Source organism: Prinia subflava, chromosome 2 (assembly GCF_021018805.1).
Source record: "Prinia subflava isolate CZ2003 ecotype Zambia chromosome 2, Cam_Psub_1.2, whole genome shotgun sequence".
NCBI classification, from domain to species: domain Eukaryota; kingdom Metazoa; phylum Chordata; class Aves; order Passeriformes; family Cisticolidae; genus Prinia; species Prinia subflava.
In genome coordinates this window covers 96554937-96572981 of record NC_086248.1, presented here as the reverse complement: position 1 = coordinate 96572981, position 18045 = coordinate 96554937, and the positions used below count along the sequence as shown (strand labels likewise).

Below are 18045 nucleotides of genomic sequence, written 5' to 3'. Positions count from 1 at the left end.
CCATGAATCATGGAGCTATCTTGACTAAAATAAACATTATTGCTTGAAAAATGCTTTAAGAAGCTTAAATTACTGGCAGTACTGCTTGCTGTTTGCTGAGGTGTGGTGGGAGTTTTCCTTCATTGCTGGTACATGGTGCTCCAAACCACTGTATACCACTGTCCGTTTGTGTGCTGGTTTTGCACTTTCATCATTTATTATTCCTCTTCCTAAGCTCAGCACAGGCCCTACTTGCACAGTTCATGGGAAGCCATTGACATTAAACAGTAAAAAGACCCAAGCATTGCCCATTCAGTTCCCACTGTAGCAGAGGAGGCCCCCAAAATCTTTTTGAAGTTAGATATGAGGGATCTGAGCAACACCTGTTGTAGATCATGGCCTCACAAGAAAACAGCCCTGATACCACTTGGTTATGCAAACCTGGCAAGGCACAGTCCAACTTCACTGTGCTTTGAAGATGCCTCCTGACCCCTACGGGTCAGAAGGGCTCTCTTTATAAAGGGAATAATGGTATTTTTAGCAGCACGTGGGAAATCAATCACACATGGAGAGCTGGAAGCAGATCCAGTAATGTTATGTGCTATAAGCTGTGTGCACTCAGTTGAGGATGTCTTTAGCCAGGGTCTCCAGCATGGCTGTGCTGAAGCTCAAGCAGGACACAGAGTGGCATGGGAGGATGGTTTTGCTCAGCTGCTTAGATTTGTTAAGCACCTCTGAGTTATCTCACGGGTAAGGCCATCTCCTGGACCAGGAGACAACAGCACCTCCGCCTTGGAGTTTAACAGTGGGCTGTGTTGCATCCTAACGTGATGGATCTGGGAGCTGTAGAGCTGCTCAAAAAGTGTTTCTTTGGCTCCACGCAGTGGTTCAAATCCGTACAGCTGCCATGGGTCACACTTCTCTGGTTTTACAAGAGTCAGGGTTAAAGGAAACCGCAGTCAGTCAAAGCAATGGTTTTCACTGGCACACAAAACCAGTTTTGGTTTGTGAACTCTTCTGCTCTAGCTATTTTCCAGCAGGTGCAGGAGTTTGAGCTGGGTTGAAAATTTGTCATATAATTACTTTGCTTTTCTTAGCTATCTCTTATGTGCCCCCATAGATGATCCTCACAGACCACTTTGGAATTTGCTGGCAGCTGACAGCCTCTGCTGGACGACGATCAAGACCAAGTGTGTGCAAGGCTCATATGTGGCTGCTCTGCTCAGTCAGAGCTACCAGAGTTTTCTTAGAGTCTCTGCGGTGCAATGAGGGTTGAGACTGAGCCAAACAGAAAAGGAGAAGAACAGAAGGGAACAAAGCCAGAAGGAAATTGAACCAGCAAGGATTCCATTAAGTAGTGGGAGAGGTACCTAGGCAATACAGGGGAGATGTGTATTTGCCACCCGGGCTTGTTAGACTGGTCCCAGATGTCTACGGACCATACTGTCCCTTGTCCAATGACAAGGTAAGGATATATTGGTGTAATACAGAATTCCTCTTCTTACATGGGAAGCTGGCTATTCCAGCAGCCATCTAGGATAGCCAGCCTCCCGCTGGCTAGGAGCACCTGCCCACAAAGTCCTCTGCAGCCAGCTAAGTCAACAAGTCAACTACTTCCACTTCCAACCCAGCAGCAGATGTGGATGGGAGTACAGAGTTTAAGGGAAGGAAGCTCTTTTGAGCACTGTGTGAGCCAGTTCCTTCATTTTCTATGTACTTACACAGTATGCCCATTTTCTTTAAAGAAAGAGGTGACTTCCATTTGACTGTGAGACCAGTGTAATGCTCTTAAGTGAAAATAGCAGTTCCACGAATAGTTACCTACTTGTGTCTCCCTAAAACCAGGCAATTTCAGAAGGAAAAAGAAATCTGATTTCTTCTTAATCTCCCTGCACACCTGCAGCTCTTCAAAGAAGTCACCAACTCTCACATTTTGCAAGTGAGTGGTTTCAGCTGTTGCTGCAGCAGCTCATTCTGCTTCCTGAAAAAGAGCATCCAGCTGCCACTCACAGCATGGAGTTTCAGGCAGGATGGGCTTATCTTTTCTCATGCCCACACTCAGCAATTGTGAGTAACTCAGAGCTGCTCTTCCTTGCATCATCCCTCCTCCCTCTTGCTCCTCTGTCCTTTCACTGTACATGGACACTGGTGAACAAATGGCCAACAGCTCAGGAAGGGAGGAATGGGCCCATGCACCTTCTGGGCTCCTCTTTTCCTTCCCAGGAGCTGCCCCATCCTCATCAGGATGAGGGTGGTTTCCCTGGGGAAGAGGCTTGCAGTACCATTACTGATGTTTCATGAGGAAGGGAATAGATTCCCTGTCTGAGGCTGGGCTCTGGAGAGGTACTGAGCTTTTCCCATCATCACAAGGTGTCTCCAGCCCTGGCCAGTTCAGTGTGAAGTGTCAGAAAGACCTGGGTCATCCTGCAAAATCCAGCTATCCTTCCCAGCTTCCTTCCCAGTGCTGAACCATCATTCTGGATCAGCCCAGCTTGTGTTGTGGGGCTTCACATGTGTGGTGCAGGCATTACCTCTGCAGGATATCATCTTCCTTCTCCTCAGGCACCAACAATTTTGTGGCTTTTATAAAACATCTAAGCAGAATCAGAGATAATTTCAGATGTTTTTCCCAGTAGGGAACCTGTGAGGCTGCAACTTGTAGCAACCCATTCCTCCCCAAACACTTGGATAAAATACTACAACCTCTAAAACAATAATCTTAGAGCCAAACATCTAGGAACTTTCGTATCTCCCAATGGCTTTCTTATTGATACTCACTCAATTTTCACAGTAATAGGGTGGGTAGGAACCCATACATCTAGAATACGAGAAGGCAAGCTCTCAGAAATGAAACTGATCTGTTTTCATGCTGCAAGGTCTACAGTACAGCAAAGCAGATTTAATCTTCATTAGCCAAGTGCTGCAGTACAGGAGAGCCCTCTCATTTCTCTCTAATGCACTATGTCAGAAATGTATCTGAAACTGCTGGGTAATTGGCAGTTATTTTCTTCTCAAGATTTCCCCATACACAGAACAGTCCCGATGTTGCCATGAATTTTCCTGGTTTGCTGAGCGTTCATATTAAAGGAGAAACGTGCAGTTTCTCACGCTGGTGAATTGTAAACACAGGACCATGTTTTGTAAATATTGGCAATGTTATGAATACTTTCTCCAAGAGAAGGGGAGGCTGAATGACAGCCTCCTGGACCAATGTGACAGGAGAGGTGGCGATACCCTTCTCCAATCCATGGTCACCTTGCCACAGATATATAATGGAAAAATAAACTAAGGGCAGGTCTTCTGCCCTGCTGCTCTGTTGCACCCAGATCTCTGTCCCCAGTCTGTTTTCCTGGTTGGGCCTCCACGGTGATATCCCGACTGGAATTTTCAGTCTCTTCTTTGAAACCCAGGTGATGCTTTTTTCTGGTTTAATTGGTTATTCCTTATCAAGAAGGAGGAGAGGGAGAGGGAGGCAAGAAGAGCCAGGCAAAAAAATGCAAATCCTAGAAGCAACAAAAGTCAGAATAATTGTTATAACTATTAACCCTAGGAGTTAATGCCACTTCAGCTGCAGTTTTTAAGTCATGGAACCTTAAAACCTTTTCCTCCTATAGTACAGCTGTCAGTTAATGCTGTAGTCAACTACAGTCATCATCATCTCCTTTATATCCTCTAGATGGTGCTTGTGTATCACATTCTACACAAAATAAATCATGCTGCTGCTAGTCAAGCTTGGAAAATGGATTTGAAGTGCTGTGACAGATCACTAGAATCAAATAGTTGTGGTGGACACATTGAGTGCCCACCTGGTCCAAGCTTCCCCCAGAGAAAAGAGTTGTCCTCAGCCTCTTTCCAAATGTGAAAACTGAAATTAGTTATTAAAATCTGATTGTATTATAGAATTAAAGAAAGGTTTGTGTTGGAAGGGACCCTAAATATCATCTTGTTCCAACCCCCCTACCCTGGACAGGGGCACCTTTCATTAGAAGAGGGTGCCCAAAGGCTCATCCAACCTGGCCTTGAACACTTCCAGGGATGAGACATCCACAACCTCTCTGTGAAACCTGTTCCAAAGCATCACTATCCTTACAGTGAAGAGTTTCTACTTAATGTTTCATCTAAATCTCCCCTCTGTCAATCTGAAGATGCATTCCCATTTGTCTTATCACTACAAACTCTGTAAAAATTCCCTTTCCAGATTCCTGGTAGCCTTCTTTAGGAATTGGAAGATGCTCTACGGTCTTCCTGGAGCCTTTTCTTCCCCAGTCTGAGAAACCCCAGTGCTCTCAGCCTGTCTCCACAGGGGAGGTGCTCCTACCTTTGGTCTGTCCTTCCCTGTTGCACTCTGGTGATGCACAAGGGTTCACCCCTGCTGTGCCTGCTCAAATCGAGTGGCAACTGGAGTTTTAGAGCACACAGCACGTCAAGTGTATGTCTGAGAAAGTACACAGAAAACAAAATACTGTAATTGTTCAAAATGACCTTTTCCAGTTGCTGGAGCACCATGCTTTTCTATGAACAATGTTGCCAAACTTGCAGCTTACAGCAGTCACATCAAAGTGGGAGCGTTCCTCCGGACCACAGGAAGAGAGGAAATTTCAGCACAAGGCACTGATGCAGGGTGGGGGAGGAAAGCAGTATTCTGCCTCATGAGCAAAGAAAGTGGGTGCCCCTGAGTGTGTCTATTTGTCAGGAAAACAAATCCACCCTGGAAAGAAAAAACCCTCCCTTCAACCTTTTATTATTCCACTCCTCACTCTGGTTCAGTACACAGACATGCCTGGAAGTACTGAAATGCAACAGGGATCAAATGCTGGCCACGCTTTTCCTTTACTCAATTTCAACAGAATCAGTTTAATTCTGGGGTAACTGATATACTAATTTCCCCAGCCCAGCCTTCACTGCCTGGAACAGACCAAGTAATTTTGTTTCCTCCCTTGCATTCACTCTCTTCAAATATTTGCAGACAAGCAACCTGACTAGCCTCTGTTTGGATTCCTTATCTCACCGTGTTTCATTCCTTAAAAATTCTCTCTTCCCTTCCCCACACCTCCTGTCTAAATTTACCTAGGGTAGTCATCAGACATGCTCCTTGGCAAACAAAGTTACTGTTTACCCAGCTCTCAGCTGGACAGGCAGTGGCTTTGTTGGGGAATCTCAGCCATTACATAAGATGACAGCAGAGAGCAGTTGTGCTCCATGGAAAATATTTCCACCTTCAGTTCCTAAATCTACAAAGGCAGCCACCTTGCCAAGGAAGTGTGGACCTGTGTCAGTACAAAATGGGGTTGCTAGGGTAGAAATTGAGGGGTTTTTCCTACAAGGACAGCACCCACTGTTTCCTAAGGTCTATAAAGCCTTTTGCACCCAAGGATTTCTTTGTTTTCTGCCTGTAAACATTTTATATGCAGAAAACACCAGCAGAAGACTGTAAATATGATGGGTAATCTCTCACTAGCTGAGACAAGACCCCGTTTTTATAGATGGGGACGTTTTAGTGACTTCTGCCCAAGGTGACATTGGAGAGGGGTAGCAGGGCTTACCAGCTTCCCTCCTACTTGGTGAAACAATTTCCTGTGTTTGGCCTAGGTCATGCTCCTGGGTTGTATCCTTGCCCTCTGCAAGTGGCCAGCTCTAGCTCTGTCAACTTCACACTTCTTGTTGCTAATAAATTAACTTGTAAATTCATACTGTTTTGAGAGTACCAAAGAGAGGGGTCTTTTTACAAAAACTCATTGTTTGAGCCGGAGGTGGGTTCAATTTTCCCTAGCTTTAAAACTCCATGGCATCTCCGTAGCCATGTAAGCTGTAGCAATAGATATCCAGCCCCAGGTTTTGTGGCTGCACAACCCTCTAACAGCATAGAGTCCCATTTCAGAAGGAGGAAAGGAGTTTTGAACCATCCTCACCTGGATTTTTAAAAGACTGATCCTTAAACCTGACTTTCAGCACACGGAATGCACACAGTCTCTTTCTATCTGTTAACAGGTGTGCCTGCAAGAAGTTCTCCGTCTTCTTGCTAAAAAAAAAAAAAAAAAAAAGGTATTTTAAAAATGGACAGCAAAAAAAGCAAATATCATGGGAGTAGCAGCAGGCAGTGCCCAGAGTCCCTGCTGTGATCGCTGCGGCTCCCGCCCCTCTCCCAGGTACATATTTGCTCTCCTGGTGCCTCCTCCCTCCAGGGCTGCTGCAGCACTTGGGGCAGTCCTTGGCTCCACCCAAGCCTGCTGGCTGCCCATACTCACCTCCTCTCTTTGCTGCAGCACGCACTGGCAGGGTGGGCAGCATGTCCAGGGTCACGGCGAGACTGTGCCAAGAACGAGCAGCAGCGGACGGGCTCGGATCCAACAGGAATGCCATCAAGTATCTGAAGCAGGACTATGAAGCCCTGAAGCAGCAGTGCCTGCAGACTGGCACACTGTTCAAGGATGAAGAGTTCCCAGCCTGTCCTTCTGCTCTGGGCTACCGGGACCTGGGACCGTATTCCTTCAAAACTCAGGGGATAGTCTGGAAGCGCCCCACGGTAAGAGTGCTCTGTAACTCCTGTCTCACTGGGTTCAAATCTAGCCAAAGCCCAGCTGAACATCCAGGTTAAATCACTGCTGAGCTTCAATATCCACTGTTCCTGTAGGTCTTTTCTCTTAATTCTATCTTGCTTTACTTCTATGGCAGAACCTAGGTTGGAAAGGGGGTGGGGAAAGGAATCATCTTCTAAGCCCATTGTAAAGCAGGGAATCCTAGAACTTCTTCATGGGTACCTGCTTCATGGCAACCTGCTTTCTTCCTACCCATCCCAGCTCCAGAGATGGATGCAAAAGCCCCACATATATCCAGCCTGACGTTGGGCCACCCCAGGAGCTATCGACTGTCATTTGTAACAACACCCACACCAAGGTCTTGCCATTGTGCCCCTCAGGAAATCAGGCTAATAAAAATACCTAAATAAAAACCTCTGCCTGTAACATTTCAAGCTGCCTGTAACAGTTAAATAGTAACTGACTGGAAATGTTATTATCTAAATAAGTATCTCCTAGAAATGGCCTCTGATTCTAAGAAGGTAATTTTCATCAGCAAAAATTAGATGATTTTTTTTTAAGTCACAAAATCAGGGCTTCTGAGATTTTTCTGCACTCACATTTTTCGGTCATTTATTTCTGTCCTCACTTACTTCTCCTTTGCCATTTCGCAACATCAAGAAATATTAAAATAAAAGGGGGGGATTCCTCTCTCCCCAAATTACTTACTCCTTTCTGGAAGAAGGGAGAATGAGAAGAACAGAAAATTTCAAGGCTTTAAACTTTAATATTTTTTCACCTGAAAAGTGAGAAACAGAAACTTGCAGGTTTAGTAACTCCAGGTTTAATAACCCTGGCAACCCCATTTATCCATCAGCACCTCACTCTGGCACCTGGATGTTACCTCAACAAATACCGTGGATGTATTTCTTGGCTTTGCCTATCCTTGCAGAAGATCAGCCATAGAAAACTCACGAAATTAGACTGGGGTTTCTCACACAAGAACAATGTTGGGCCTGCTGCAGGCAGAGACTCAGCCACAAGCATAACAGGGTAAGGAATAACTGAGGGCTGAGATCCAACAGGGTTAAATGTCCCAGCCCTGCCTGCCAGAGACCAGCCCGTGGGACCCCTGAGGGGAAGCTCAGCTGTGTGAAAGGTGCATGTGGCCCTTGGGAGTGGCTCAGGAAGGACAGGTGTCCGGGTGAGTAATAAGTCATATGCAGCTGACTGACACCAGGTGCAGAACTTTGGAGGGTGAAGAGAAAAAATTACATAAAACCTTCTGTGTGGTGGGTAAAATACTGCTGGACCCCTCTCCACTGGACAGAAGCAAAAGGATGTAGCTGAGATGATCCCTATTGGAGGAAAAATTCACAAACTGGATCTTCATCATATACAAGAAGTCCTGGGTTGTCTTTGTCTCTCCATGGGATGCTCAGAGCTGACAACTGCTGCTCTCGAGGAGAGCCATGACTGCCTAAACTGTCCTCAACCCTGCCTGCCAAGTTAGGCTTCCTATAAACTGCTCCTTGCTGCCATCCAGAAACTCATGGAAAATTCTCAGGAAAACAGAAAAGGCTTTTGTCTCTAGAGAGACAATAATGACTTCCTAATATAGGCCATGAGTTGTTGGAGAGCTCAGAGTTGGGATAGCAGTGACAGTCATTGCCATAACCTACTTGGCTGGCCCCAAAGGGCCAGGAAGAAAGAGGGGTTGTTGCTAATAAAGGCATTTGTGTGGTTGGCCTCCCAGGAAGCAGGGTCAGGGTGGGGGAACATCCTCCACACTGTTGGCACTGGAAACTCAGCACAGTTCCAGTGGCACAGGCAGCAGTCACAGTCACCAACTCATTTGTGCTGCTTGAGCCAAAACCTCAGCAAGATGAAATAAGATGTAAATGCTGAGGTGAATTTTCACCTCTGTCTCCACAGTAGCAAAAATTCTTGGTAGTATTACTGACAGTGCCTAGTAGCAAAGGGCATCAGGATTTGCCTAAAAAAAATACATGCAGGTCTCAATTTAATAAAGAAATTTTGTCTGGGACCATGTTAATCAGACGGAGGAGGAAGGATATATTTTTAAAGAAATGTTTAAAGTGTTTAATAGTTTTTGAATATTGAAACTATAAAGAAGAAAAGGGAACTTTTCAGGCCAGAAAGGGTGATACAAACTTTGAAATCATGTCTTTCCAGGAGTTATGTGCCAACCCTCAGTTTATAATCGGAGGAGCTACCCGAACAGATGTCTGCCAAGGAGAGCTGGGTATGTACAGAGCTTCTGAATTTTGTTTTGGAAGAAGAAAAAGAAATGAAGCTTCATTTAAAAATTCCTGCTACGTGGACCATTTTATTGGCTGTCTCCCAGACATAGTATGGAGGGACAGATACCCAAGAAGAGGACTCACATGCCAGCACTGCTGCTTGAAAAGGGGTATATGTGGGCTTGTTAGAGGTATGTCAAAACTGGAAGACACCAAACTGTGTCCTGGAGGAAGGAAGTAATTATGTGGAACAGAAAACTGGTTTGCTTTTGACCTCTTAAGACAGAGGTGGATGCCAACCTGATCATGGGAGCACTTGCCCTGAGGCTAGAGTGGGATTCATGCCTGTGCCAGCAAGAGCAGCTCCAAAGGCTCAGGGGACAAGGGACATCAGGGAAGTTTTCTGCTGTAACCTAGTCCTTAGGTTCTTTTATTTGGGAGGCAGAGCAAGTTCCTGCCCCAGTTTTCACACAAAACAAATCACAAGAACCAAGGAACAGAGAAGGAACTGGTTTAGTAGAGGGGCCAGGACTGTGATGTGCTATTTTGTGTCAAGCAGGATGGTCCAAGTGTGAGTTAGAAACAGGGACCACATCAGAAAGAAATGAACAGAGAATGCAAACTTTGTAATACCATCCACAACAAACAAATCGTTCCAAGCCCTTCATGCTGAACCCTCCTTTCTGCTTGAACAGCATTCATGTAGAGCTGTGAGGAGGGACAGGAGCAACCAGGAACCAGCCATACAGAGAAAAAAGGCAGTGCTGCTCAGCTCCCTGAATGCAGAGGAAGTATCTCTCAGGCAGCACTCATCCTCTCCCAGATATCCATCAGGAAAAGCCTTCCTTACCCATTTTTCTGCAGTGCTTGCCTTTGGCTAAACAGAGCTGCTGTGCAAGTGGCCAGAAGGGAGCTGTAAGGGGACTTTATTCCTCCTTGGAGTAGCTGCAGCAGCAGCTGCCTTCCCTGCCTGCCTCACTGATAAGATCCAGCTGCAGAGGACAGCGGCAGCAAACCCTTGACTGCATAGAGAGGCGAGAAGGCTGAAACTCTTGTAATGAGAATTTGATAGATTAGACACAGAGAAATCAGCTTTTCTCCCTCCTGTGCTGCTAACTGCAGTACTCCTGACCTCACTGGTCTTCCAGCACATCCATTGTGCAAATGAGATTGAAACAATTCTGCAAGTCGCTGGCGATAAATAACACCGGTGCTGCTCTTGTAAACACAGCACTATTAAAGCAATTGCTAAAAAATTCCCTGGTGTGTGGGCTTGTACTCCAAATGCTAAAAATAAGATGCCCAATCATATACTTGCTCCAGGATATTTATTTGGTGGATGCTGGAAAAGAGTATGGGGAAATCACTTACTGTATTTCAGGAGAATGGCTCAAATTAGTAGTAAAAATGATACTTCTTGTCATCTCCTATTTGGAAAGTTTCTATAAGGGCATAAAAAAATTTAAGAACATACACCTGAAGTAAAGCCTCATTTTCCCAGACAGCTTACAAGCTATAGGACTGAAAAAATATTATCTGTTCTTAAACTAGAAGAGGCCAGTGCATTATTTGTGCTTAGCCTAGAAACTGAATACAAATACCCTGAGCTCTTTTCTGTTTCTGTCACCTGCTGAATGTTTCTGTGGAATCCCTTGTGCCAACTGGGCTTTCATTAGAGATCAGTGCCAGAATCCAACACATAGTGGTTAAAAACAGAACTGGATGGACCAGGTTGGACCCCAAAACCTCCTGTGAATTTGGGGATGGTGCCTTGCTCTGGGTTTTCCCAAGACAGATGTTGGTGGCCAGTAACCCAAAGTCTGGTCCTGAAAACCGTTCCAAACCTAGAAGAAAAGCCCCAAAATCTGCTTCTGCTATTATTAGGAACTTGATTTTCTCTCTCTCTCTCACACACACACGCACACAAAAGAGGAAAAAGAGAAAATAATGAAAGATAATCCAATTTGTTTCTGCAAGGCTGCTTGTAATTGCTTCTACACACACTGACCCTTCACAAAAATAAACTGCAGGCATGGGACTTCCCTTTTAGCCTTCAGGTACTTGCTTTACATCCCTGAGGCATACTAAGCTTTTTTGGTATTTGATCCAATACCTTGAATATCAAAATCCTTGTTACCAAGACCCTCATGTAAAACACTTCTATTGAAACAGACCCTGATTACATATTTACAAAAGCCACGTATGTGGCTGGGTAACACGTCCTTTAGGGACATAGAGCCTATTTTTAATAATATTCTCTGACATGTTTCTTTTCTTTTAAGAATAACACTGCAGGTCTGGGTTTATATGAACAAAAGGAACAAGAAAATCCTGAGCTGGTCTCACTCCATTAAACTTATTTCTTTGACAACAGCGTAAGCTAGATGAATATCAGCTTGGGAAGTTTGATGGGGACTTGAAAGTCTTGAAATGTTTTAAACGTTCTTTGAACCATATCTTTTTGATAGCCTAGTAACAACTTGAAATGTAGTCACATAGTCTTAGTTATTAAAGGTGACTTATGAAATTTTCTTGCTGCTATCTGAATAAGTTAACCTGAGGACTGTTTGCAGAAGTTCTTAAGAAGTAAGTGGCATAAAATTTAATTTAAATAATATAAAAGGTACTGAAACCCCCTCAGTTTAATATTAGCTTTCCAGATCCACACTATTTATATTCATGAGTTGCCTTTTGTTCTGAGCGCCCAGAGGTCACTCCAGGCAGGGCAGTTCCCTGGGCCTGGGCTGGCAGATGGAGGAGGTCCCTGAAGCCAAGACAAATGCACCAGCTCACACCAGCCCAGGAGCCCACCCCACGTGTGCTTTGTGCATGCCTTGCCCTACAGGCAGATTTGGGGAGATTAGAGGTACCCTGGAAAACAAACCGAAGCCTGACAGCTCTGAGATAGATCTGATACCTGTTGAGGGAGCCTTTGAAGTGGTTGCAGGCAGGAGAGAAATGAATAGTACTGGGCTTGTTCACTTACTTTGCTGTAGACATTAATACCTGGCCCTTCTGACATTTAATCCCATGGGCTCAGGGATATTGGAGATCCTGGTTCTAGCAAATATATCCCATTGATATAAAAAAATACATTTGCTAACAACTCTGAGACCCCAAGGAGAAAAAAGCCTGTTCCTTTGCTGGATTCTCCTTTGCCTATCTGTACACAGCTGCAGAACAAAATTAATTTCCATAGAAAACCTCAGAAAATCTTTAGAAATCTCAAAGCAGAGGCAACCTGCACTGCCATAAATTATAAGCTGGTGGGTCAGTGCTTCCTTGCTGTCTGGTGTGATGCCCCAGGTGCTACTAGCTCTGAACAAGGGCTTCCAGCAGAGACTAAAGCTGAGAGTCAGAGCTGCTGGGCAATCCAGTAACCCACTGTGTTTGGATCCTTTCTGAACATCAGGCATTGCTGAAACAGCAACAAGCCAGAACAGAGTCAGGACAGAAATGCCTCTGTGCTGCCCAGTTGCATCCTGGAACCAGACAACTTGGACTTTTGGCTGCAAATCACCATCTCTAGGTCAAGGGAGAGTTTAGATGCTCTGTGTCTAGACACTTTGATGATAGCTAAACAGAAACTGAGCACAGCTCTGGAGCAACCGAACCTAATCAAATTTCTCATTTATTTTATGGCCTCTGCAAGTGGAGCATGCTTGGGTAAACATCATCAATACGGAGGAGTCGCTGAGCTGCCGGGTGACCAGGGATTCGCTCTTCGCTGCAGCAACGTGATTATCTCTGTAAACCAGGAGCTGCCTGGTGGCACTGAGGACATGAGCCAACTCAGGGCATCTGTGAGCTGCAAGGGATTCTATTTCAAGTGCACTAACAGTCAAAATAATTCTCCAAGATCACACATGTATATGTGTGTATATATGTATATGTATATATATATACACACACACACATAGGAGATAGGCACAGCTAAGCTTCATGTTTACCCTTTCCACCACAAACTCAAGGTCAGAACTGCTTAAATTTAAAAACAAAAAGTAAAAAACACCCAAATTTCACTTTATTACCGTTTCAATTTACTTCAGATCCAGAAATCAAGCTGGCTCCTTTAAAGGACATTCAGCAGTGGCAGTAAACACTGTAACTGGCATTTGTCTGGAACTTTTGTTCATGAAATATGAGACTGAACAGAAGCAGTGATATGTGTCCATAAGTGATTTATCCTTGCAGGGGTCATATTGAGAAGGCTTTAACAAAAATAGTTATTTTTATAAGCTGAAATGCTGCAACTTTAAACCCATACAGTGAAATGTTTTTTGATATTGTCATTTTTCTGACTATGAGCCTATTTGAAATATATTCTAATTAATTGGTCAATTGGCCTCTTTTTCTCTCCCTCAAAATATTCCCTTTTTAGGAATGGAACAAAATAGTTTCCTCAGAGTGTGAAAGATTACTTAGAACCTGCAGCAGAACCAGAACAAGTTTGAGGGTCCTACATAATGTGCCTTTCTGGGCAGCTTGTGCTCTTCTGCTGTTCTATAGGCACAACCACAAACTAAACTTCAAACCGTGCTGCTGGCAAAACGATGTTGAACTTTGAAAAAGGGAACAGGAAGTGTCAATTTGTACTCTTTTAGAATTAGTCATATATTACCCAGTAGGACTGAGAAGGCTTATTAATGGGCCAGGATCCCATTATGGTGCACAATAGGGTAAGAGGCCACAGTTTAGGCCCCCTCATGGAAGCTCCTTGGTATAGACAGGTTCCTACATCCTCTGAAAGTAAATATCACAGGAGCTTAAATGTCGTGCATCTCTGCTATACAAAGATTCCCCCAAACCATCTACATTCAGACACACTTCCATTTTTATCACATTACTGAGCAGCAACCAATTCCCAGCTGGTTCCTTTTGCTTGGCACAAGCTTAGTCAAAGATATTAGGCCCCACAAAGTAAGGTTTGGAGATAGGACTCTGCAGTGCTTGAGGAAGGCATGCATGGCTGCTTTTAAGGCCAAGTTCACCACTGCAACTCTTCCAACACAATTCTTCCCAGGCGTGCTTTGGGCAGGCATGCCCTGGAATGCTTCCCTGGGAGGTCAGACTGCACTGGAGTGTTGGAAACAGCAGCAGCACCCACGTCACTCACTCTCCCAAGCGCTAAGAAGTTAATTCATGCTGTAAGAAAGGTGCCTTAAAGGATTTCACGCTGCATTTGGCATCCTCTGGTCTGAGATTCTGAAATTGTTGAGTTCTGAGGCAGGAAGTAAACAACATATTTAAGGAAACACCCCTCATTTCACCAAATCTTCTGCCTAGTTGTTCATCTAACATTTACTTCCTCAGCAAAATCTGGAGTAGTTTCTCACTCACTGGCTTCAAAATCCTGGCCAGGACTTTAGGGGAAACTGTTCCAGATGTTGCACACTGGGAGAGCACCAATTTGTCACTGCTGCAGGCCTTCTCTGGTCTCACAGGCTGGAGGGACACAACAGGAACACCAGGGACACCCACCTTGCCACCTTCTCAGAAATAATCTGCTGCACTTCACAGCGTGCCAGGGGCAGCCAGAGCATCAGAAAAATGAGAATTTCAGTTCTGACTTGATTTGGCTTTTCATCTTTCTCCTCTGAAAATCCATTCCCCAGACGTATCACCATTATTTCTACCTCTTCAAGGAAAACAGAAATTATAACAGCTTAAGGCATACACTGTACCAAGGAAAGCCTCAAAGAAATAGCTACAAAGCAGATCTGAGTGTTCTCAGTTTCATTTTCTTTCCTGCACCTACATTTCCTTGGGAGAGAATGTTCTTAAAACCTTTTTTCCCACACCTTGTGGTCTTATAATTTTGCTTATTTTATACATAAGTACCTAAGGCTGGGAGCAAACTTCCAGGCCAGCAAGTTGATCCTTCCTTGAGAAGGTTTTTGCTCATAGATATTCTATAGTCTGAAGCTCCTGGACTTTCTTTTCTATATGCAGAGCATCAACTTTTCCCTATTTCCACTTTAAACATGTCACAATCCTTTTATTTTACCTCCTTCTCTGCAAAGAAAATATTATCTTTCTACTAAGAGCTCTTGGCTGAAACAGCTTTTCTGCAAAGTAGCATTTAACCTGCCTCACACTTCCTCTTCAAACCTCACTTGTATAGGATGAGCAGGACAAATTTTTTTAACCTCTTCTCATAAAAAATGCCAGGCAATCCAACCATTTGTCTGCCCCCTTCCAGCTTAAATGCACTCTTTGGAACATGGCAGCCAAGATAAGGCAGAGAATCCTGGGGAAGGCTCAAGCAACACCTCACATACTAAGAATGGTTTGTCCTCATTTTTAGAAAGGCTTGAACTGCCACAAGAGGTAGAAATATATCATAATGCCTGTTGTGGCTTGGGACCCATGGTGTGATCAGCCAGCTCAGGTAGTTACAGGTCATCACACCAAGGAACAGCTCCTTTACAGAGGTTTCTTAAGGCAGCTCATAGGAGCCATCTGGGTACCTCCCTCTCACTGGGTTGATAGAAGGATGGTGGGACTTCCATTCCTATCTTTTGGAGAAGATTCAATGGATAGCAGGAACATTTGTGGGCCTATTCCTCCTCAGCCCTTTCTTTGAAGGTCTGAACTTAGAGCTATTGCCAGGGATTTGCCCAGCAGTCTAATGGAAGCTGAAGTCTTCTGGGCCTTTGTGAGCAGGTGAGTCCTTTCTTTGGCCCATTCCTTATTCTGGAGAGGCTGGGCTTGCCCAGCCCTCCCTGTGTGCTTGCAGCTGGAGCTGTTTGCTAGATTGGTTACCTGTTTATCCCCCTTCTATCACCCTTTGATAACTCTTCTATCATCCAGGGGTACAGGCAGCAGAGAGCACTTGGCAAGGCCCTTCATCCTACTTTTACACTTGTATTCACCATGGTGTTGAACCATAATTCCCAAGTCAATATAGAAAGTTAACTGCTGCTCTAGGATGTTCAATCTTGCTGCAGATTAAACTCTTTCCTTGGTTTCTCAATTCACTCATTTCCTCTGAAGCAAGAGCCACGATGCAAATTGCTTCTGCAGAATATGCACCCGCCAAAGGAACTATGTCTTGGCACAGATAATCCTCAGGGAACCAGGAAAATGTTAGTACTTTCAGAGCAGTTTTGTTTTGCTAGGCTTTCTGCACACCTCAGAAATAAAACAGAATCACAGAAGTTCCTCCTGCTGTTTGCAGTGTGCAAACATCACGAGTCACTGCATTTCCCAGGGGCACCACCTTTGGTGTGACAGAGGCTGCTGCTTACCCAGCCTCCAGTCCTCAATAAACAGGTAACCAATGCAGCAAACAGCTCCAGCTGCAAGCACACAGCCTGCAGGGAGGGCTGGGCAAGCCCAGCCTCTCCAGAATAAGGAATGGGCCAGAGAAAGGACTTGCCTGCTCACAAAGGCCCAGAAGACTTCAGCTTCCATTAGACTGCTGGGCAAATCCCTGGCAATAGCTCTAAGTTCAGACCTTCAAAGAAAGGGCTGAGGAGGAATAGGCCCACAAATGTTCCTGCTATCCATTGAATCTTCTCCAAAAAATAGGAAGTCCACCATCCTTCTATCAACCCAGAGCTTTTGCCCTCTCCTGGACATCTCCTAAGCCCTTATCTGCCCCAGATATGGTGACTGGAGTCTACCTAAAGTATCACAGGTCATTAACTCTGTCCTGCCCAGCCACACTTTGCAATCCACATACCTCAAATGCTTTCTTCTGGCTGTGTTCTTGATCTCCTGAGGACACTAACGAACTTAGGTAAAGCAGCCTGTTTCCACAGCTTCATTACAAAATCAAAGCACAAACTGGACCATTGAAATTACTACTGTGGTCAGCCTCAGAGGCCCCAGGACACCTGTGTGGTTTGAGTGAGTGGAAAATGAGCAAAAGAGAGAAATAACAGAACAAGAATGGATTGCTGAACCAAGATTGAGTCTGGCATAGCTCTTACTGCTGGCATTTTAATCCAAGTGAGAGCAAACTCTTAATGGAGTTATTAATGAACGTTTCTGCCTTGTAATGTGTGTGTTTTTAGGTGATTGCTGGCTCCTAGCTGCCATTGCATCTCTCACTTTGAATCCAGATATTCTGTTCCGTGTTGTTCCCAAGGCACAGAGTTTCCAGAAGGACTATGCTGGAATCTTTCATTTCCAGGTACCCGTATGATCAGGGGATTGATAATAAAAAGGGAAAATGCTAGTATTTAACTAGAAGCAGCTTTGTTGTGGTTGTTGTTTGGAACACATGAAATAATCAACAGTTACAGTGTGTACATGAAATTGATGGGGGAGAGAGAAAGAGAACAAGAACAGAGTTAAATAATGATAAATGAAACCTGCTCACGGGTGAGGTTCTGCTGTCTTACAGCTGATGGGGCTCTGGGGAGTTTTACAGATTTTGTAAACTGAGCTGAACCATCAGGCCACATGAGCCCAAACCAAGCTCTTTTGCTGCCAGCAATTGAGAGTGAATTCAGGCTGATGTGGTTCCTCTTCCTTCCTCCCTTTCCCTCCCTGCTATGCCTTTATTTCCTTGCCTGTGGAGCCAGAGTGTTGAGATTTAGCCAACTTTCTTTGGCTAGAGATTAGGCTCAGGTGGCAGCAGTGTGGATTCACCCTGCTAAAGGAGCTGTTCTGGTGAGGACAGAAGTTTTAGAACCCATACCTAGCCCTTCCACCGGCTCATCTTTGAGTGTTAGGGTGAGAACTATTTTCTCTCCTTTCAGGAATGCAGCAAATCCTGGAATGAACATTTCTAGGTTTGAGACCAAAATTTAGCACTAGCAGTGATTCACACATTTCCTAGTATTTTCAAAAAGGATTAGCACTATTGAGTGCTTCCCCTTTAGATGACTTCTCCTTACAGGCATTTTTACAGGCATATCGGTTTTTGCTTTTTTCCTTAAGGTTTGTGCCTTGAGCTAGTTCTGAGTATCCTACCTCCATGCTGGCTTTCTGGGCTGTCCACCGTGTAAATTCACTTTACAGGTTCAGACAGTGGTTTTGATGCTAGGTACAACAAGATGCTGTTAATATTTCCTATCAGCAAAATTTAATATAGCATTAAGAACCCTGCTGAATGATCCACGGAGCTGGGAGGAGTTTGTCTGTATTACAAAGGAAAGGAATCCAGCATGGGAGCAAACCCTACAGTGGCTTATGCAGGGGGAAGTGATGACAGGTGAAGGGGTAGGAGGATGGTAGCATGGAGCTATTATGGTGTCTTAGTTTGGAAAGACAGGTATCTGTCAGGGGAAACTGGAGTTTCCCTTGGAATGGAGAACGTAAAACCCCCTCCCTCC

At 44.6% G+C, this 18045-nt stretch overlaps 1 protein-coding gene across 3 annotated transcripts in view; it reads left to right on the top strand.

The window, feature by feature from the left end:
* The first annotated feature begins 5776 nt into the window (after nucleotides 1–5776).
* The window catches only part of CAPN8 (calpain 8), a 31149-nt gene continuing 18880 nt past the window's right edge, over nucleotides 5777–18045 (top strand). Inside the window, exons 1-3 of one of the 3 annotated variants that reach the window (XM_063391104.1) lie at nucleotides 5777–6502; nucleotides 8691–8760; nucleotides 16780–16898. In XM_063391104.1, the coding sequence (XP_063247174.1) occupies nucleotides 6266–6502; nucleotides 8691–8760; nucleotides 16780–16898 (426 nt within the window). In that variant the 5' untranslated portion in view covers nucleotides 5777–6265. The remainder of the gene's footprint in view (nucleotides 6503–8690; nucleotides 8761–16779; nucleotides 16899–18045) is intronic. The other 2 variants (XM_063391105.1, XM_063391106.1) reach the window with 2 other exon arrangements.